Genomic DNA, 22,397 nt, shown 5'->3' with positions numbered 1-22,397 from the left:
TTGCACCACAACTGGGGACCTGGCTACAACCCAGGCATGTGCCCTAACTGGGAATCGAACCAGCGGCCCTTATGGTTCACAGGCCAGTACTCGACCCACTGAGCCACACTGGATGTCTTATTTTATAAACCAGACTTGCGTCTACTGACTTTGAACTCTTTACCTTCTCACTCACTAGAAACAGCTGTCGTTGGTGAGAATAGGCTGGAGGGACACAGCCAGTACAGCTGTGTTATATGTCTAATACCTCAAGTGACCCCTTGTTTGGGACAGCACTAACTTGGATTTTCTAATAAGTACATATTTTTAAATAGCCCTTAGAGTAGTTTTCCTTCCCTAATGCCCATGCCTTCCAATTCAAGGGCAAATTACCAATTTTAATTTCTTGGGTTACTTATTTTAATTTCACTTTTCAGAAATGCAGTAAGAGCTAATGTAGTCCTTTTAAGTATAAAATATTGGTATGCGTTTTACTAATGATAATGGATTCCTGTCAAACTTCATTTTTTTCCTGTAGCCTTAGCTCTTCAAACTCACCCATAACTGAACTGGTAATGATTACAAACCTGGTAGAACCTCACGTTTTCGAACAGGAAAAGAGGAGACGTCACACAGCAGCGTGTGCTTGGGGCAAAAGCCAGGAGGTTTGGGTACATCTGCATCTTTTGGATCAGCAGCCCTTGAATGATCAGGGAGCTGCGAGCGTGGGAGCTTGTCCTGTTCCACCTGTCCCACCCCTCACCCAATTATCGCAGAGGGTAGAAAACCCTCTGACTCCAAGGGTCCTTCTGGTCTCCACGTGACAGCTAGCTGTCTGTTTCTGCGAGGGGTAGGAACTCCGCCCCTCCAGAAGTGAGATTGTTAATGCACAACAAGCTGCAGGTTTTTCACTCCTGGCTCACGTTCACACCAGGGGCTCTCAGCCTCTCGGTTCATCCTCCCAGGTCACGTTCATTCTGTCGTGAATGTAACCAGAGGTACGAGGACTTCTGGCGTGGTTGTCTGATCCATGTCCATTTTGAGCAACAGTGACGGACTCAGACAGACACGGGACAGGATATGATTCGATCTTCTAACATCACACTGATGACCAGGAACACAAAGTAAAGGAGGAACATCGTGAAGCCCAGGACCTTGTTCATTCTCCATTTGCACGATGCAATTGAAGAGATCACAAACAGGAGCATGAGAAAGAGCAGAACGATCGCACAAAACAAGCCATTGCTGCTGACTGGAACAGGCTGCAGTCCATTGATGAGAGAGAAAAGCAACCAGGGAACAGGCAGGCTGCAAGATTGAAAAAATAACGTGAGTATTCTTCATGTTGAATTCATCCCCTATGCTTAAGATGTATTTTACAATTTACAAAGCGCGTATTTTACCACACACACAAAAATCTGTGCAATAGGGCAGCAAATATTAGCCCCATTTCACAAATGAGGATACTAAGAAAATTAAATTACATGCCTTTGGACTCACGGATAATAACTGGGAGAGCCTAGACTAAAACTGAAGTTTTCTGGGCCTGAGTGTTTTTATTTCACACTAAATCATGTCTGCATGACTCACCCAGACCTGTGGACGCGTGACTCTTATCTCTAAATTCTTACAATAAGGCCCAGCTCAGGATAACGTTTCTTTAAATTCTTCAGAGATCAGGACCCCCTGTGCCTTTTCCCTGCCCCAACTATACACTCACATGAACAAATTCAAATTAACGAAACCAAAGCCACCATGCTAGTCCAGGACAAGACTGGGGGAATGGAAATAAACCAGGTGAGTAAGGGAATGGGTAGGGAGGATGCAGCATTTGCTTATTTATACAAAATGCTTTTTAGAGCTGGCAGGAACGCAAATGCAAAGGAGCAGGGATATCAGGAAGTGAAAATGAGTCATGGTCCCCACCCCCCTCCCATCATCTTGCAGGTCAGTGAGCAGAGCATTTGACCGTATTTGGTAACGGAATTTAATGGACTTCATTTTTCAAGTCATCTATAAGTTCTAGGCAGCATTTTAGTTCTATTATCTCATCGGGCTGTGATGAATGAAAGGAGGATTCTTTGTTGTCTTATAGAAACCAACAATATAAATGCCCTTTGAGTCCATGTATAATGAATGAAGCAGAAACCCAGTGAACAGAGCCAACACAAGATTTTCCAGTCTTACTTAATGTGCCTTAGGAAGCAACTCCGCCACTCACCCCACGGTGATATCAAATATGTTACTGCCCACAGAGCTGGACACGGCCATGTCTCCCAGGCCTTTCCGAGCAACAATCACACTGGTGATGAGGTCAGGGATTGAGGTGCCTGCTGCCAGGATCGTCAAACCCATAATCTCTTCAGAAATCCCGATTGTTTCACCGACCTAGTAAACAGTGAGAGTAATGAGGAACCATGGCAACAGCAGGTAGAAAATCTGAGGCTCCCCAAAGCACCAACCACACACTGTTGTACTCTGCAAACCCAGCATTCCCAGGGAGCTCAGCACACGCCCTCAGCCTGAGTGACGTAGGATAATGATGGAGATGGGCCATGGAGGGAGAGAACGGAGCCCCTGCTCAAGGCTTCAGGAAATGACTCTGCTCTTGTCTAGCTTGGACTAAAAGTCCATCTATTCTATCACCTGTCACTGTCATTGAAACGACAGCACCTCTGCTTCTAAAAGTACTGCCCCTCCAAAGATCTGTTCACGTCACCCTTTCATTTCCAGAACCATGGATGTTGCTATATGCCAGGAACTGTGGCTGGAGAGAAAGGCGTGAGCAGCACGACACCGACCCTCCTCTCGGCCTAGTGAAGCAGCAGAGCTAGGAGACAACGCTCACAGCTCTGTGCTAAGTGCAAAATTCCAGGTAGAGCAGAACTGATGAAGATGCCTGAGATGAAGATGCAAAACTGAGCTTGCTTTCACGAGGGTGTACGATTCACAAGGGGGAGAAGAGTGGGAGATGCGTGACGGAGACAGCAGGGAATACGGGCGGTCAGAGCAGACTGTGAAGGGCCTTCTGTGCTACAATGTGAATATAAGACAGAAGCACCACACTTCAAAAGCACTACATTCACTGGAATAAAAGTCTGCCTGTAACAGTGTAGAAAATGTACAAACTCACTTGATTCCCACCATTCCCTGGAAATTTACCCTGAAGGACAAAGGGGTCCTTGGGGCTTGCTGATACGGGGTTCAGTGCCTGCTGTTCACTCACCTGGTGGGCCCACCACACCATGAGGTATGAGAACATGGCTATCCACAGGATGGATCCCAGGAAGGTGATGACAAAAAACTTCCTAGACTCCTGTTTGAAAGTTTAAAAAGAAAGAGAAGTTGCAGAGGCGAGAGGTCTCTGGCCCCAGAATCGGTGATGAGATCAGCTGGAGGAATGATGGAGAGGGTCTAGAGACGTTTGAGCTGCAACCTCTTTCCAGCGAGGAGCCTCAGAGGGCCTGGTAGCCTACAGGGGTGTCCGGACAGTAGGGAGTTCAGCAGTCGCCAGACTAGACAGTTATTTGCGTGCCCTAGAACCAGACTGATCTAGGTATTTAATTTGTCTTCTGCAACCTCTCTCTACCCTCCCCCTTCCTCTGCTGACGCAGACACAGAATATGGACTGCAGTCCATATTTGGGTGGGGTATGCTAGTCAGCTCTTTCCCTAAAACTAGGAAGCTGGGAAGAAACAACACTCGTCAGCCTGGGTTTTCACAGGAACCCTGTGAGACGGGGAGGGGTGTGGTGGCATCATTCCTCTATTAAATCAGGATACGAAGTAGGAGCCAAGGAGCAGCTAGTGCACATTGCTTATAGTGGTGGAAATAAGCCCGTTCTAGGGCCTCGCGAGCCTATCGGTGTGTCCCTAGGTGTGTGGTCCCCTCCAGAGCTGCAAATTCTAGCCCAGATCCTCCCTGAGGTCGAGTCCTGCCAAGCCAATTGACCCTGTCTTCCCCCCCACCACACCTTGGGTGGGATGCCTAGAGACCTCCCAGCCTCCCTGCGGATAGCCTGGGGCTTGGATGGGCAACCTCACCAGCCTCCGGACATCGGGCACCGTCAGCCACAGCGGGAACACAATGGGCAGGAGGAAGAGGTAAATGGCCTGCTTCTGTGGGGTCTCGGGCCACTCCAGGGACAGAGGCTCCTCATTTTCTTCCTCTTCCTCTTCTTCCTCATCCTCATCCTCATCTTCCTCCTCTTCCTCATCTTCACTGTCATCTCCATCACCTCCTCCTTCACCATTTGTACCTTTCTCATCACTTCTGGCTTCGCCTTGATGTTCAGCGTTGACTTCCTGCTCTTCAGTTTCACCTTCATCACCTTTCACTTTTCCATCTTCTCCTTCTGCTGGGAGTTCACCTTCACCTTCATCATTTCCTTTGAGTTCTGCTTGGACCTCACCTTCGCCATTGCCTCCATCACCTCCCCCTTCGCCGTCTGTACCTTTCTCATCACTTTCGGCCTCACCTTGATGTCCAGCATTGACTTCCTGCTCTTCAGTTTCTTCACCTCTCACCTCACCGTCATCTCCTGTTTGGAGCTCACCTTCACCTTCATTATCTCCTTTTCCTTCTGCTTCAATTTCACCTTCACCTTCCAGCTGAGGTTCACCTCCACCTTGCTGTCCACTTCTGCCTCCGCCGGGAGCTTCACCCCCTCCACCGGTCATTTCGCCTGTGCTCTCAGCTGCAGCCACAGCTCCGTCCTGCAATCCAAAGCCAGCAGATTAACATGTAGTAACTTCCCTGCTTGTTTTCCTTCCCAGTTTCTTCCTGTCGCTGTCCTTCTCTCAGAATGTATCTAAAACTTGAGTATGAGGAGAAAACTAGTGCAATTATTCAGCAAAATTCCCTTCACAACATTCCCACCCAGTGGTGGTTTAGTCTTTACTTGATCATTTCCAGGGATAGAGAACTCACCACCTAAAGCAGCTTCTGTCATCTTGGCAACTCCGATTGGTTTGAAGTCCATGTTAATACCAAGGAGCTACCCTCTGTGTATGCGTTTACTCTTTGGAGACACACAGAACAAAGCTAATCACTTTTCCACGAGACAGTTCTCTTCCCTGCATTAAAGGTATGCAGGTCCCTCTGTCATTCCCGCATATAATGGCCCAGAGCCTCATCCCCATTGTGGTGAACTCATTCTAATTAGCTTATATCCCATGAGGAAGCTTCTAAAGCTGAACACAGAACAATTCACCAAGTTTAATAGGATTATCACCTCCCTCGTGTCAGATACTGTGCACCCATTAATGTTGCATGATATCCTTTGGCGGTTACATCACATTGCTGGGTCCACTAACCTGCTAACCTGTTATCTCACCTGTGTATAAAATGATAATACCTACTTTGGGGGGGAGGGGTTTATGTGCCAGGCACCATGCTTAGTGGTATAATAATAATAGCTAGCAGTTACTATGTTTCATTAATCAATTAATATATGATATAGACAGAATTAAACCCAACTGATAGATGAAGAAACTAGGGTAGAGAACAGTTAAATAACTTGCCTGTAGTCCACACAGTTTGTAAGTGGTGACGCCGGGATTTGCATATGGATAGTCCAACTCGGCCTCTTAACCACCAGCCTACCCTGTTTTGCAAACGCCAAGGCCAAATGAGGTCTTTGGTTTCCAAACCTCAGAGCGTGGGGAGCTTATTAGAACTGCACATTTCCTTGCCCCACCTGGACCGGCTGAATTAGAATGTCTGGGAGCAGAAGCCAGGAGTCTACTTTAACATGCTCCCAGGTGCTCCCAATAGGTGCTCTGCAGACCAGTTTTTGGGAACCATGGACTGACTCCGCGCACCCCAAAGCCACTGATTCTGAGACTCCCCAGACTGGGCTCTCAGCTAGTCTATAAGAACACACTGGTCCAAGCCCTTGAACAAATGACCTGTGTGCTCGTGGAGTATGTTTTCTGTAACCAACTTCCTGACACAGCCAAGCCCCAAGGGATGCTCAGTGGTTCCCGGCTCTGCTGCATGTTAAAGCCACCTAGAGGCTTTAACAACATCCATGCCCCAGGACCCACCCCAGATATTCTGGCCTAGTAGACTGAAGGTGGGGCCTGGGCAATTTTAACGTTTCCCCAAATTACTCTAATATGCAACCAGGGCTAAGAACCCTTGATGAAGGCAAATGTTAATATTTGTGAGGCTCTGCTTTGAACTGGGAAGGAAGAATGAGAAGATTTTAGTCTGAAGTCGTTCCTGCCCTCCCTCCCCAGCCCCATCAGGACAGGTTTCCTGGAGAAGGCGATGAATCATTTAAGTCAATAGGCATGGGAGTGTCTGCCCAGCCTGTGCCCTCTTCTCTTAAGAACTGTCACCCCTCAAAGTCCCTTCTTCTGCACGGAAGTCAAAGCACCCCACCTGTCCGTGCCAGAGCTGATTGGACACAGCTCTGCCTGGAACCCTGACTGTGACCTGGTTTGAACGTGTTCTCTCTCTTCTGAGACTAGGAGCCAGTCGCTGCCTGATCCCCCAGCAGACGGGAGCACGGGGGTAGTAGTCTAGCATTGTGTGTGCTACTATGAAGCCAGCGGGGCCAGGCTGCCAGGAGGGCCGAGTGACAGAGCCTGCACACTGAGAAGGGGGCATGAGGGAGAGCAGGACATGGAGTGAGAGGCCACCAGCATCCTGGATACCTTCTCAGGCCCAGGTGCAGCTCCTGGTGACACCAAGCTTCACGTCCTGCGCTGGGGCTCCTCTTCATCCCCTTCACTGCTGAGCGGGCTGTCACAGGCCTGCTCAGGGCACTCACGGCACCGTGAAGGCGTCTTAGACCCTGGACCCAAAATTGCTGGCTTAAGGGTATGATATAATTGAGTGCTTCTGGGTGTCAAATAAAAAACAAAACAAAACAAAACAAAACAGTGATGGAACTTGCAAACTGAATGCTTATTCATTACCAGTCACTCGATCCTTATTGAATACAGCTGTGTGCTCTGAGTTTCTCTCTCTGGTGGAGACAGAGATGACTCAGAATGGATTCTGCCTTCAGGGACCTCACCACCTCGCAGGGGAACCAAAAGAGACTCATAGAGGACAAGGAAGGCAGTGATAAGAGCCCTGAGTGGGGAAGATGTGCAGTAGGCATTCAGACTGGGGGGATCAGGGAAGGCTTATAGTGAGGGAGGCATTTGCACTGGCCTGGGGGGAGATCAGGAGACAAGGATGGAGAGGAAAGGCATTCTGGGAAAGAAGCCATGTGGGCCAAGCCTGGAGGTGGAAAAGCACGGAGACAAGAGGTCCAGCGTGGCCGCTACGTGGTGAGAGGCTGTGAGGCTGTAAAGACAGCAGCAGTGTCAGGACTCAGGAAGCCCTGCGGACAAGGCCAAGGTTACCCAGCCACCCTGTCCCTGGCATGTCGAGCTGACTAGTCTCACTGTCCCTTAGTTGCCAATAGTCCCTAACAGTTATCTATTAGTTTTTTACAGCATACGACCGTTGGCGACACGCTCTCCCATATATTACCGCACTCATACTAGGGCGTTACGGTGCATTAACAGGCCCCATGAGGTATCTGGTCTTCACAGTTCATTCCAGAGGAATGACTCTCAAACAGCATTTCAGGCCTTCGGGGAGCAAGGATTTTCGGTCAGCAAGCCCTCCCCTGGGCCTCTCGAATTCCTCCACCTGAGAAGAGGCTCGTGCCTACCTGACCACCAGGATCCTCCTCCTGGTCGCCCTGGACGTCTGGAGCAGGGGCTGGTGTGACCGTGACTGCAGGGGGCTTGGCTGGCTCCTCCTCTTTAAAGGATAAACATGGGACAGGTCAGAAGGGTGCCAGGTGTTGGGGGCAGCTGGCAGAGGCTGCTGGGAGTGCCTTCAGGGCCATTGGACTGGTACGCTTCAGGGCCTGAGAAGGGAAGTTTCTTGTTGATAGGGAAAGGAAAATGATGTGATGTGAACTGTTGTTGTCTGTCTGCGGGGATGTGGACAGATGAGTCAGAGCCATCCCTGCTTCCCCTGTGTTCACAGACACTTCCACCCTGGCTAGTGTGGCCCAGGGTACTGCGAACAGATTAGGCACCTGGAGCAGAGAGAGGGCAAAGCCCCAGCCCTAGGGGTCTGACTTGGAGAGGATCCTAATGATGTCAAAGACAGCAGCTGGGAAGCCTTGAAAAGCCTGGAGCACTGGGCTTGGGTACAGGCTCTTTCGCTTCTTGGCTGTGTGGCTTCCAGCAAGTTACTTGACCTCTCTGAGTCTCCCTTGTCTATACAGTGAGAACAATGACTGCTGCTCTGCCTCCCTCCCAGGGTTCCTGAGCACCTTGGGTGGGCTGGTGTGCTATACAGAGCCTGCAGGGCAGCGGCTGTCTCGCTGCCCTGTTCCAGCTGCCACACAGACACTGGACTTCTGTGTCACCAGACCCCTGGCCTTTCTTCCATGGGGCTGCTGGTCTCAGGCCAACCCCTATCACAACTATCCTTGTGTAGACACGGCAGGAAGAAGAAATAGAGTCCAATAGTCTAATTTGCAACAAAGAAGTGGGAGTTCAACAACCTTCAGCCTGGCCCTGCCTACCCCACCTAAAGGGAGCAGAGCGGGCACTGTGCAGGCCTGCCCTCACTCGGGGCAGACGGCAGAGCGCAGGGCAGCACCAGGCCCTCACCCCAGCTACCTGGCTTGGAGAGGCCAAGGGGCAGCCGCAGCCCCTGGCGGGCACAGGGGAGGAAGGTGGCAGGAGAAACCCCGCTGGTCTGGCCATCCTCTCACCTTCTGGTTTGCTCTCTGCTTTGGCCTGAGGCTCGACTTTGGCCTCCTGATTCAAGCTCTCCTCATCCTTGTTCTTGGAGGAGCGGGCTGCGAACGAAAAAGGAAACACATCTGGGACCACAGTGTCCCTTCCACACCCCCTCAGTCAGGCTGGTCAGCCAGCAGCCAGGGCAGCTGCAGTGGGAGGGGAGAGGCTGCCTGGGAGCTACAACGTCTGGATTCCGGTCCTACCAGCCTTGTCCTGGTGCTTAGTTCCCAAACTGTTGTTTTAAATTCTCTGCATTGTCACTAACTGACTGTGACCTTGGGCAAGCCCCTTCCCCATCTAGGCCAATTTCCTTTCTGATAAAATAACATGGTTGGTCCTGGGGGCAACAAACAGGACCTACTTCCTTTGTGAGCCCAAGTGAGGGCTGCTTGAGTGCTGACTGGAGGGGAACCCTCCTCCAGCTTGCGGCACAGTGCGTAATTGATCGGGATGTCTGCAGAGGGCAGGGAGTGACAACATGAGGACAGGGAGGTGTGTTTGCCATCCTTGCACTGGATTATCTGGAAGGTCCTTTGCAGCTTACTTTCTATAAATCTACCAGAAGCTTCGCTGTAACTCCAGGGGCACCACTGGTAGTCATGTTCATGAGCCTTCCCTCTGCAGTGGGAAAGAGGAAAGACTGCCCACCAAGTTCCCTGCCACATCCGCTCTGACCCCAGACACCTGGACCCAAATGGGCCTCCCTCCAGAGGCCTGTGCACACGCTTTGCCGGAGGCGGAGGCGCGCAGAGCACTGTGGGCAGAAGGGAGCCGCCCTGACTTCCAGGTGGGAAAAACGGGCAGGGCAGCTCTCTTTCAGTGTGACTGCGTTGCAGGGGACGTGCGAGGTGCTTTGCAGGTGAAATTTCAGTGGGAGGCAGAGACTGAGGTGCAGGGGCTCTGCGGGGCATCCTCACAGCCGTGTAGTTGGGTGCAGGGGTGGGGGTGGGGGTGGTGAGGATCATGCTACAAATGACAGAACCAGGTGCCGCCAAGGAGTCTCTGCTGAACTCCATGCAGGCCCTGCCCTGTGAATGCCGGTGACCTTGGGAAGCCGGGTGCCCTCTCCAAGCCTCAGTGTCCACTCCCTGGGAAGGCAACACCATGATATACTCAGAGCGGTGATGTGAGGATCCATGAGACAAAATAAATAAATAAATTGCTGCAATTTAATATTATTATCTTAGCTCAGAACCTGGAACCAGCCAGCCTGGACTTGAATCCTAGTTCTGCCACTTGATGGTCGTGGGCTGAGCTGGGTGATGCCTTACCCTCTCTGTATCTCAGATTCTTCATCTGTAAAATCTGACAGAGTTGTTGAAGGAATAAATGAACTTATACATCAACTTGCTTAAAACAGCGCCTAGCACCCAGGAAGCACCACACCAGTGTCAGCTGTGACAACTACGATGAATTAACCACAGTAGCGAGAGCAGCTGGCCCACGGAGTCTGCAGTCATGAGGCCCCACATTCCAGAGGGTTTGGGTCAGACCCTGAACATCCTCGAGTCCATAATCCAGGGGGGCTGAGCAGGCGCAGTCTGGGAAACTGGGTGGATCAAACTCTGCCTGGGTCCGGGATGGGCAGGAAACACAAGAGGTCTGGAATTTCCTCTTCTCAGCCTGTCTCCTAAACTCTCAGAGTAGGTTCAGCTGCCGCTGCCTTTGGCAACAGGCTCCGTCCTGCAGAGCCACCTCTCTGGCATGCGTGGCCCCTCGAACTGTCCTGGTGGGCCTGCCCAGGAGGTCCTCGTCAGATCTGAGATGTCAGGAAGCCGGCACTGCACCGCCTCCTTCATCCGAACAAGCCCAGCGCCCCCCTGGCACTGACCAAGCACTGGCACCGTCTGTTGAGCAAGAAGGGCCCCCCTGGTTCCAGTCCTGGCTCTGAGAGTATCTGCTGGCTGTTGGCTGGAGGGCCTGGCAAGAAAACCAAGCTCCCCTCTTTCCTTTTCATCCCTCGTCATATACCCTACCCTCTCACTTCTCATGCCACCAAGGAAAGCGGGTCAGGTACAGGGTGTCGCTCTCTAACACACGCACACATGCTGTGTAAAATCCCCAGAAGAGGCACGGGATCGTAGGGCCCTGGAGAGGTAAAGCCCCTCCACGGTGCGCAAGTTCAGACCACGGATCGCTCTGTGGAAGAGCTGGGACACCTGCAAAGGGTGGAAACATCTGCACCACCGTTTGGAAACGGCCTGTGGAAGCACAACCATGTGTCTGGAAGGTCTTGGAAACAAAGGCCTTCGTCAGAGCCCTGCGCGGTCCCAGCCCCCTGGATGGACTCTCAGGGTGCAGAACCAGGGCTGGCTTCTCTGAGCAGGACTGTGTCCCGGAGCACATCAGCCATCATTCGCGGTGAGGGCCATCCAGGCCACACAGACACACAATGACCACGCACGACTGTCTTCCCCAGGGTGACAGTCACTGGCTCCCCCAGAGCTCGTTTCCTCACGCAGCCTCTCAGCTCTCAGCACAGCAGATCATCTCCTTAGTATCAATCTCCTCTGACCTCGGCCTGGCCTGGACATCACATAATCCTGTTAGGACAAGTAGGCCAGCTATTGGTCGCCAAAGTGGCCCAGGCAGGGGGCCCTGCCGTCCACTGAGAAGTCTTTAAGACTTTGCCAGAGTGAGTGACTCCCTGAGGAGCAGCCAAGCATCACCCAGAGATGCAGCTTCCCTCATGGAGCAGCTGCACTGGGAACGCACAGGCTGCCGGGGGCTGCGGCCCGCTCTCAGACCCCAGCGGCTCTGTGTTTCAGGGGCTGACGCTCACAGGTGGCCTCCCTCCGTGTCCGCCAAGGCTCACCTTGAGGGTGTTCTAAGGACGGTCTGACCGCCTTGTCTTTCACTCTGCTCTTCACAGGACGATAGACTTCTTTTAAACACCCACATTCCAATATTATGTCTGAAGAAGATACTTAAGGGCTTGAGGAAATTCTGAGCCTGCCAAATTTGTCCCAGGACCAGAAAGGTCAGTCAGGGTGCTCCCTGGGGCTCAAAGGTCAGTCTCTAGTGTCACACACAGCTCAGTCCTCCACCCGCCTGCCCAGCTGCGATTCCGATCCCTTGGATTCTGCCCAAAGCCCCACCTTCCCTTGACGGGCCTCCTGCCTGTGCTCCCAGTTCTGCACCGGAGCCCCGGAGATGGGGGGCTCCAGGAGAGCAGGTGCATACCTGAGTGGTGCCTTTTGGGGCCCTAAGAAGCATGTTGGGGGAAGCTCTTTGGGGAAGGAGGCCAGCAGGCAGGAACTGGTGAGATGGATGGTGAGGATCTCAGCTTCCTCAGTCATTTGTCAAGTTGAACATGAGTCCTCACTGCCCTTTGGACCCTCAGCATCCTCAGAAGTGGTCCTGCCAGGATGTCCTTTGGGATTCCTGGCGGGGGGCATGGTAGGGAGGCCTTAGCAGTCTTCCTAGGACACCAGAGCTAAATACAGAGCAGTGGGAGGTGCCATCACTGCTTCTGGCACGTACAGGAGGTTCCCCTAGATGTGACCCCAGCCAGTTGGCCTGAGCCAAGCCACCTGGCAGGAGACTCTGCGGGACACAGGAACCAACTTGCGGGCAGCAGGCTGCTCAGGGAAGGTGCTGAAGGCAGCCCCGATGTCACCCGTGCAGACGCGTGATGCTCACGGCTCAAGGACAGCAGGTGAACCTCCTCATTTTACAAGAGAGGACAGGCAGGCCGGGAAGTCGTGGGTACAGGTACCTAAGGGCCTTGGCTCCTGGGGGCGCTCTCCTCTCCTAGGCAGTTCCTGTCTTCATCTCCCCCCTGTCTCCTAGACTAACTACCACCCACTCTCCTCTGCCAACTCTGTCCCCCTTCCTGCCCTCATCCCGCCCACTGCCTCTCAGTTTTGCAGGTCCCAGTTGTTGTCCAGCTGCAGGAGGGACAAAGTGGACAGGGAGACCACGCAGGTCTGGGGAGGCCTTGCTTACCTTCCCCCAGGTCCAGGCTGTGGAGCATGAGCCAGTAGATGGTGCTGCGGATGGTGCTGTTGTGCAGAGAGGCTGAGCTGCTCCCTCGGGTCAGCACGGAGGTGAGCTGAGCAGGAGAGAGCAGCACAGGCCTCAGTGGGCCCCTGCCGGAGCCCGGGGAGGAGCCACCCGAGGGCCTCCCTTAACCCTGCCTCCCTCCCATTGAGATCAGCACAAAAGCACCGGAGCCTCATCCTGGCCTCCCTTGTCCCGCACCGCAGCCAAGAGAGTTACACTGCTCTCTCCCTCAGCCTCCCTTCCACGCTTCCATGACAGACTAATTCTACCGACTGAATAACTCCCTGAGGTCTCAGCAGGGAGCAGCAGACCCTGTGCGCTGAGGACCGCACATCACCAGGCGTTTGTCCATCACCCATGAACAGCCTCAGAGAAGCACACACTCACCCACGCACCACACAGAGCATCGCGGTCCACAGACAGCACCATGGGGCTTTACCACTGCCGCACTCCCAGAGACGAGAAAGGCTGTGACGCCCTTCTACGGAACAGGAAAGGGAAACTCAAGGGGTATAAGTGACCGTCAAGACTGGCACCCAGGCCTTCTAACTCCCGATTCAGATGTTTTTTTAACCCATGTTCTCCAGAACCTTCACAGGCACACACACACACATCTACAGGTGCAGACACACAGATGTGACCCACACTTATTCACAGTGACACACACAGATTTACAAGAGGCATCCAAAGACAGACAAAGGCCGGCTTGCTCCGTTTCTTCTATCTACCCCATCCGCCCCTACTTTCACCTTCCCCATCCCTCTGGCTCTGAACTCTTCTGCCATCTAGTGGTCGTAGTAACAGAGTACTTTACAACAGGCCCGGGGATTTTCTTTGGATGGGGGAGATTTCATTTGGACCCAGCTTCTCTCTAAGGTCCCCATACTTCTTCCCAAATACCCCATAGGAGGCCAAAGGCAGCTAAAACAATTCTTCAGAAATTTCACACTCCCCTACCCCCAGGACCCCTCCGAAAGCTCCCCTAGCTCTGGGCATTCCAAAGCCACAGGTAATTAGGCTTCTGATCAATCGTGGCATGTTGGGGTTGTAAAGCTGGACATGAGTTATTCTAGTCCAGCCGTCCTACAGGTGCAGAACCTGAGGCCCCAGCTCAGCCAGTGAGCTAGTGGCAAAACGAGCAGTGACAGGCTAGCTCCCAAACTGGCACCTCCTCCAAGGCCACCTGGGGTTGAGAGTCCCTGGCAAAGGAGCCCACTCCTTCCCTGGCTCACCCTGGTGGCAGTCCTGGAGTGTGCCAGGCCAGAGCCCGGCCCAAGATGCCCAGCATCAGGAGTGCAGTGCCCTGAGTCTGAGGCTGTCCTCTGAGACCCCGCAGTGCCCTCGCTGGCAGAATCCACACGGCACCCACCTTCAGCTTCTTGTTATCCTGTAGCTCATCCACCGCAACCGCCCCATCACCTGGCTGCAAACAGGGACAGCAGTCACAAGACGTTTGGAGAGACCCTCGCTCTTTCTCCCTACTTCCCTCTCTCTCCAGGAGGCCCTCAGCTGGGAACACAGAGACAACCCGGCCTTCCACAGCCTGGCTGTAGCCTGCACACATCACTCCCGCTCAGATGTGCCCACTCACTGCGGCCCAGTGACATCACCTGTCTTTCAGTCCCCTGGGTGCGCCTTTTTCACAAAGTACCTGTAAGTGCAATGGGATGGTGGGGTCTAAGCGCCAACCCCACTGGCCCAGCCACCTCCCTGCACATCACACCCAACCTTCATCCAACGAGTTCTTCTGGGAGGCAAAGAATGATGAGAAGCCAGGATACCCTTCAGGATGGCTGGTACTGGCCACAGAGGAGAGACACACTTCTGTCCCCTGATGCTCAGGCCTACTGATTTCTCTGCAACTCAGATTTACTTAAGCCCGATTATGTCTCGATGGGTTCATCGTTCATTGCACATATCTCTAGCCTCAGTATGCACTTCTAACTTTCTGAAACCCTTCACATCCATTTTCTCATTCAATACTACTAACGCTATGAAATAATCAGGACTAGCATTATTATTGCTATTTTGATAGATGGGAAAACAGAGGCAGGAATATTCTGTGATTTGCACTCACAAGGACAGTGGCGATCCCAGTCTCCTAACATGCATTCACGGTGTTCATTGCTGCTGCTGTTTTCCTAAATCACATTTCTTTTCCCAAGTATAATAAGAGCATGAGATCAAATCTACATTCCCTAGAGTCTCTGTTTCAGATTATTGAGGTAAATGGACGTGATGTGTGCTGACATTTGGGTGTGGCTGAGGGCCTATTCATGGGTGCAGTGCCAGCAGTAGGTGCTCTCAGAATGCGCCCTTATTATAAACACACTCCCACATCCACCTCTCCCTCCACGCCATTCTCCCTCCTCTCCCTTCAGCCTCACCACCCCACTGTTCCCTTTTCCTCATGAAAACTAGCAAGGGGGCTGAGGAAACTGAAGAGGATGTCTCCATGCCCGCCACCTGTGACGGATGCATCTTTCTGGGAATGAGCAATGGGCCCCTTGCAGCTAGCTATTCATAGGGACCTGGGGACAAACCTTGGGCCGCTCGGGGGCGTGTCCTCCGGATTTTCCATCTCCCACTGATGTAGCAATTAATCATTGACCTCCCCCCTGCTAGACACACATCCCTGACATATTTAGTCAGATTAAAAAAAAAATTCCTTCAACAAGCATTGACTGAACCCCTGGTCTGAGTCCTGCCTTCACCCAGGTTATACTCTGGGTGGGGGCTCTTCACTTTATGCCTTCACTGAGCACAGTCTTCCACCCTGATCCACTCACTTGTCTAGGCTGGAAACCCAAGAGTCTACCCGAATTCCTCCCTCTCCCTCACAGCCCGCATCCAGTTAGCTGTCAGACCTAGTTCACGGAAGTCCTCAGATCTGGCCTTGTCTTCCCACTCTCCTGCCTACAACCCGCAGCAGCTCCTGACTTCTGATCTGTTCTTCTTCTGGTTCATTTTCTTCCCCTCAGCCAGTGATTTTCAGAGCAAAGCACATCACGTCCCTCCCCTGCATCTTGGGAGCGCACTGTCCTCAGAAGGGAGCCCAGACTCAGTGGAGCACACACCAGCCTGCTGCTGACCTCCAGTCCAGTTCTGTTTAATAGAAACAGAATGCAAGCCCATTCAAAACACGTATAGTTCTGGAGTTACTTGGGCTGCTTTCTAGCAGACAGTACTTAGTGTTGGGAAGTCCAAACTACAGGTTTTTAATTTTAAATAAATATAGATTTGCTTTCAAGGGTAGCCAGTAATTCAACCTGCTTTTTAAAAAAATAATTCTGTTAACCAAAAACCACCCTGGATCTGTTTCAACAAATAGCCGAGAGCAGAGTTGCACCCCTCTCACTGGTTGGCAAACAGCTGCTATGAAAGCCCTTGGAAAGTGTCTGAAGTAGGTTGAAAATTCTCTTTTGAAATCATGATTATGCTTCACGTCCTTGGCAAGCTTTGCTCTGATGGACTAGCTCTGATGAAATGGCAAATTCAGAATTTGTAGAGTTTAAATAAAAACAGAATTACTATAAGGACTGGGAGGCAAGTTAGAGACATTTTGAAAACTGCTGGCCTGACGTGTAGCAGGCAGTAGATGCTCTCCGCAGAGGAGGGTACCAGGCTCCACAGCCACCCAGAGCAAGGCCTGCCCTGAGAACCTCACCAGAGGGGGCTCCTGTTCCTTCACAGTGAGCAACGCGACACCCTGAGCCCCTCTTTCTTTTTTAAGCGGCTGGCTTCCTGGAACAGTAGCCTCGTGGGAAACAGCTGATTGGGGGTGGTTAGGATACAGGATTCCAGTTCTGATACCTGCTGGGCTGTATTACCTTGGGCAGAACATCTCTCCTTTTTGGGCGATCTGCAAATATGGCCACTGGGGCTCGGGTGATCAGATCAGACAAATAACCATTGTGCTGGGCCTGCCGGGATTGACCTCACCTGGACACAGGACATTATCAGTGAATGTCAGAACGAGACAGGACCTTTTGGTGATTAGCTGGACTTTGTCACTTCCCCAAAGAAGGGAAGGAACCTGTCCAAGGCCATACAATCAGAGGCAGAATTGGAGTAGAAGCCAGGCTTCCTGACTCTCAGTTCGGTACTCCAGACACCACATTATCTCGAAAACCCTAAAGGAAGCACGCCTGATCTCCTTTGCGTCCTGTCTCTCCCAGACGTGCCTCTGAATTTCGTCTCCATCCTGCCCACTCATCAGACCTGCTCAGGATTAAGTAACTAAATCTGTGCACTCTTTGCACGCAAAATTTTGCTCACACCAGTGGCTTCTCTGAGACCTGAAACAGGCAGGCGGTGAGCCAACCTTTGCCCAAACTAGATCTGTACGAGCAGCAGAGAAATGGGGTCTGCATCCCCCGGTGCCCTCACTTGGGAGTCTCAAGGAATCAACCAAACTTTGAAATTAATTTTCAGAGATCACTTCCCCAATTCAACCTTCCAGATTACTGAATGAGGCAATGAGTTTTGTAGGAAGGTCCCTTGTGGGTACAGACAATTTCTTGGAAAGGAACTTCAGGGCCAGGAGAAAGCCGCAGAGTTAATGCTCCCGGTATCTATCCTCGTGACCGCACAGAGAGAGGGCTCTATACTCGGCGCTGGCTTGTCAGTGGATGAGTGGAGCGCCCAACTTCTCCACTATTTTAAAGCAAAACAAAGTCAAAACCTCCTCCCCTCTTCTTTCTCAGACTCCATCCACCACCAGACCCTCCTAGTCTGGAATGTGAACAAATAAGATTAAAGTGAGGGCCCTAGATAAACCCTAGACACCACACACGGGGAAGGGTTGATCATTTTTCCCTGCCTGGTATCTTCTTGGACATTTCCCAAAGCCCAGCTCAAATGACATTTCCAAAGACCCAGTCAGACCAAACTGGGTTCAAATCCTGACTTTACCACCTATTTGCTGTGTGACTCAGCATGTGTGGTTTGATTTCATTAGGCCTCAGTGTCTTCCCCTGCCAAAGGGGGATCATAATAACAACCATTTTATGGGATGACTGGGAGCTCAGCCAAGGTCGCTCTTGGCAAAGGCCCCGGCATAAGTGCCTGGCAGAGAATAGGCCTAAATGTTGAATGAATAGCAAGGGAACCAGAGCTCCCATTTCTTGAGGTGTCTAACCCAGCACTTTCTATTGTTTAGTCCTGGGCTTCCCCCCACCCTTTTGCCCCAAAGGGGTTACAGAAGCCTGAGCTAGCCTGTTCTCACCTTGCTGAAGTCCCCTAGGGCCATGACCTTGGCCACTGGCCTCCTGCTGAGCTGCTCCTTCATCCAGAGCTCGAGCTTCTTGTTCCACTTCATGGTGAACACATAGAAGGCATAGGCCAGCAACAGCAGCAGGCTCTCCCACCAGACAATGAGGCTGTCCAGGAAGAAGAGAATGAGCATCATCAGGTCAAGGATGTAGAAGGAGACATCACGGAACAAGGGCCACCAGGTGAGGTTGAGGATCTCCCGGGAGAAGAGGGCACAGGTGCCGATGACAAAGAGGATGTTGAACACAGCAGAGCCCACAATGGTGCCGATGCCCACGTTGCTGTGAGATATGAAGACGCCGATAAGCGAGGTGAAGAGCTCGGGGGCAGAGCCTCCAGCAGCCATGAATGTGGCACCTGCCACGTCCTCAGAGATCTGCAGTTTGTCTGTGATGACACCCAAGGCTGGGACAAAGTACTCGTCACACACGGTGGCCAAGGCCACAAACACGTACATCATGCCAAAGATGTGCAGGACCACCCAGCCCTGCTGCCGCTCCTCCAAGCTGAACAGGTCTGGGGGGTACTCTGCCTTGGGGTGGTGGTCTGGCTGGCTAGGGGGCAGCGCTGAGGGTCTGGGACTGGGCGCCTCTGGGAGCAGGCCTGTTGTCAGGCTGGGGGCGGGGGTCGTGGGCATGGCTGGTGCCGGCTCCACAACCACACAGTGACGAACCTGGGTGGTCAGATCTGTCTTGGCGCTGGGGGTTGCTGAGGTGCTTGGTGCTGTGGAAGGTTTCTTCGCCAGCCACCAGAAGGTGGCTAAGGATATCCCCATGGTTGGTGCGGTGGTTTTGGATGAGGTTTTCCTAACCATCCAAGCAGCAGTAGAGGCTTTGGTTGCTGCTGGGCTGCTTCCTGTCGTGGTGCTAATCATCACTTGCCCCTCAGAGACGGCTGCAGTGTGCTCTAAGACCGGTCCCTGGGAAGTCGTCAGGTTGTCCTTTCCCACTAACCCCCGAGGGTTGGTTGACCTGCTCCTGTCCATTCTTCTGGGGGTAGTCAGGGTGCTCTTTTCCACCACACTCCTAGGAGAAGTCAAGGTGTTTGTCTCTATGTCATTTATCAGGAAAGTTGGGGTGTTATCAATTATTCCCTTGAGAGTAGTTGGGGTTGTTTCCTCCACCATTCCTTTGGAGGGGCTGGTCTCCAATGTTCTGTAGGTTGCCACGGTTTCACCGTCTTTCACCGCTGCTCTGGGGGTGATCCCATGGTTTCTTGCCATTGTCATGAATGTGGACGGGGCAGTGTTTACTACTGTACCATGTGGAGATGGGGTGTACTTTTTCACTTTTCCCCTGGCTTGAGTTGGGTGGTAGTGCTTCACTTCTCCCCTGGGTGTTGCTGGGGTAGAATTCTTTGCTGTTGATCTGCTTGCAGTTGTGGGGTAGTGACTCAGTGCTCTACTTGGTGTGGTTGGGGTGTTTTCCTTCACTCTTTCTGTGCCTGCTGCTGTCGGGCTGTAGTTGTTCTTGGGTGTTGTTGGAGAGGTGTTGGCTGTTGCTCTGGGTGTATTGGGGGTGTCCTCCATTGTCATGTCAGGTGTTACTTTCTCCTTGCCCGTTGTGACTTGGGGTGCCAGTGTCTCACCCTCCATTTCAGACCCAGCTTTTGGAGGGTCACTGCTCCCTGTCACCATCTCATTGGGAAGGTCCCGACTAGCCAGTTTTACAGGGTGTTGGGAAGAGACTGCTGCCCACAGTGAGGGGAGGCCCCGGGGGCTCCTCAGGTGTTGGTAGGTGGAACCAATGATCAACATTCCCAGGAGGAAGAGGAAGCGACTCCACTGAAGCCGTTTTCGCCGGAGTAATGGCCTTTCCTGCATCCCTGTCCTGATTGATTTCCCCATTATGGCCAGTGAGGCCTGGTTACAGAAAGTCTCTCATTCCGTCCACTGAAAGATGGGGGCTGTCTGGGATTCAGAGGGATGATCAGGGAAGATTTCTCCATGAAGCGCATCCAAGAGCTATCCACAAACCTAAAGGAGAAAAAAAGAAAGAAGGAGAGAGGTTATTTGCCACTACGAGGAGAGCTGGGATCCACCAAACCCTCATAAATAACGATTCATGCAGGCGCCTTTGTGATGGAAGACAGTTGTTTCTGTTGGAGTAAAACTACCTCTGCCCACTGCTTGAGGGAGCAATGCCTGCTCCTGGGAAAAAGAGCAGGAAAGGGTCCTCTGTGCTGGGCAGGCATGCCAGCAGCCTAGGCTCCTGAGCCGGGTCTGCCAAGGTCCGCCAGCGCTCCTCAGGTCCAAGCCAGAATTGCTGGAAGCTCAGTCATCGGTAGCTGGTGCCGCAGGCCACAGATCTCCCCTTACCAAATGCATAAGGGAAGTAAAAATACACGGTTTTAAGCTTTAGACAAAAAGAGGCAACAGTGGAAGACAGTGCCACGACATCAAAACTCTGCATGTTTTTTTCAGACTGACTTAAAACAATTCCACTGTATCATCCAGAGAGAACAAAGCTCAAAAGTTAACGTCATGAGAGTCCCCAGACTGTGCGATGCAGTGGGAAAAAGATGGAGAATGGAGTCAGGGGCCTGGATCCCCAGCTCTGCTTCTTGCCATCTATGTCACCCGGGGCGAGCTGAGCCTCAGTGCCTCTTCTGTGAAATGGGTATAACATATATGTTAATTATGCAAAGCTGATCTCTGGAAGGACATCTGGAGAAGGGAAACTAAAGGCCAGAGGTCAAAAAGAGGCTTACTTTTCAGTATATATTACTGTTCAGTTTAACCTTTTAACATTATTATTATATAGATAACATATTTTAATTTAACTTAATAGTAATAACAATAGTAATAACATCTAGCTATGCAAATAGTAATAACAAGACCGACGCCACAGGAATGTTGGGAGAGGAAAACACATACGGTCTGTGAAAAGCAGGGCACAGAACCAAGCACCACATGAGGGCAATTTTATATGAGGACACAGGAGGAACGAATGTGAAAAGCCCTCAAAGAATCCTCAGTTTACAAAGAAGGGCATGGTGGCCCAGCCCAAGTAAATATTTATTAAATCGCTAATCTACGTCCACAGGTTATTACAAAACAGTAACTAGAAGTGATCGGTTTTGCATATGAAGTAATCTGTTGGAAATGAGATGAGTGGCCCATAGAACCTTCAGTGGTGAAAGGCAGAAGGAGTTACTGACACTGTTTCATGTAACTCCTCATTTGAGACATGAACAAACTGAGGTCCAGAGAGGTGTGACCCGCTCTAATGCCCCAGTCTTTCCAGCATACCACACTGGAGATGCAAATGCAATTGTCTTAAAAAGCTAAAGCGGGACAAGCACAAGAACTACAAAATAACTGATTTTCCTTCTTTGTCCTCCACCCTGTCCCTTGCCATAAACTCAACACTTGGAATCTCCTAAGGAAACTTCGGAGGGTCTCTCTCTTTCTGGTATGCCCGTGTCGTGTAACAGAGTGGAGCTGGCATCCCTGCTGATCCATCCTAGCTAATCACATCATTTACCTTCAAACCTGGACATCTGGGTGTCTTCTCAGTTCTGAAAACTTGTCAAAACCCAGGATCTCAAAGACTGGGTCTGAAGCTGGACAGCGGGGAACACCCCATTCTCCTGCCCCCAGCCCTCCTATGGATCCTAAGTTCAGGGCGGGGTCCGGTGTGAAGGGCACCTCAGAGGAAGAATATCCAATCCCTGCTAATACCACCTCTAAGAAGCTTATCAGGGGCCTTATACAAGCTCTGGGTCCTGGTGCCTCTGCCAGAGACTAAGAGGGCGCACCTCCCACCAGGGACAAAAGGGCCCTGCAGTCAAGGGGAAACTGGGCAAACTTCTCAAACTTGCTTCTAAGCTCTGGGAATGAGAGGTGATCTGGGTTTTTCATGCTTATGGGAAGGAAAGATTCAGAATTTTTGCTCTGTGGGAACAAAGAGAAAGTGCTTGGGGCTTAAGAGATCAGAAGACCACAGCACCAGGCTCCATTTGCCACTGTGTGATTCTAAATGTAATCTAAATGTAAATGTGGAGATGATAATACCCGGCCTACCTATTTGTAGGGTGGATGTGAGAACCAAAATTTTAAATGAGAGAATATCTGAACCTAAAACTGCTCTAGGAAATAGTCTATTTTTTAAAAGATGAGGGAATGTAGGGAAGATACTTTATAAATTTTAAAGCATATCACACACACAAACTATTTCATTAGGCCTGAGGGAAACCCTGGGGGAAGAGGGCACCAACAGATCCCGCCAGAGGAGACTGCAACACCCCAGGACACCCCACATGTGTTTCCAACTCAAGGCTGGAACTGAAGGAAGTGGGAGTGAAACCAGGCAGTTGGGAGTTTCATGGTCCTGCCCACGGACCTGGCAGCCATTTCAATCACTCAGCTGACTC

General features: G+C 51.6%; 1 protein-coding gene across 3 annotated transcripts; it reads right to left on the bottom strand.

Moving 5' to 3' along the window:
- Positions 1-1,037: 1,037 nt before the first annotated feature.
- Positions 1,038-21,660, bottom strand: SLC24A1 (solute carrier family 24 member 1). Of its 3 annotated transcripts, XM_045201259.2 has the most exons (10): positions 21,509-21,660; positions 17,977-19,998; positions 14,119-14,172; positions 12,693-12,798; positions 8,717-8,803; positions 7,655-7,746; positions 4,023-4,694; positions 3,206-3,295; positions 2,201-2,367; positions 1,038-1,287 (listed from the first exon to the last, which is right to left on the bottom strand). In XM_045201259.2, the coding sequence occupies exons 2-10, from the start codon at positions 19,867-19,869 to the stop codon at positions 1,038-1,040; spliced, it is 3,411 nt and encodes a 1,136-aa protein (XP_045057194.2). In that variant the 5' UTR covers positions 19,870-19,998; positions 21,509-21,660. The 3 variants fall into 3 exon arrangements, with proteins under 3 accessions (XP_045057194.2, XP_045057197.2, XP_045057198.2); XM_045201262.2 differs by lacking the exon at positions 14,119-14,172; XM_045201263.2 differs by lacking the exons at positions 7,655-7,746; positions 8,717-8,803; positions 12,693-12,798; positions 14,119-14,172.
- Positions 21,661-22,397: the final 737 nt, after the last annotated feature.

This window comes from Desmodus rotundus, chromosome 7, assembly GCF_022682495.2.
Source record: "Desmodus rotundus isolate HL8 chromosome 7, HLdesRot8A.1, whole genome shotgun sequence".
Classification (NCBI taxonomy): Eukaryota; Metazoa; Chordata; class Mammalia; order Chiroptera; family Phyllostomidae; genus Desmodus; species Desmodus rotundus.
This window is presented reverse-complemented; position numbering and strand designations above follow the sequence as displayed.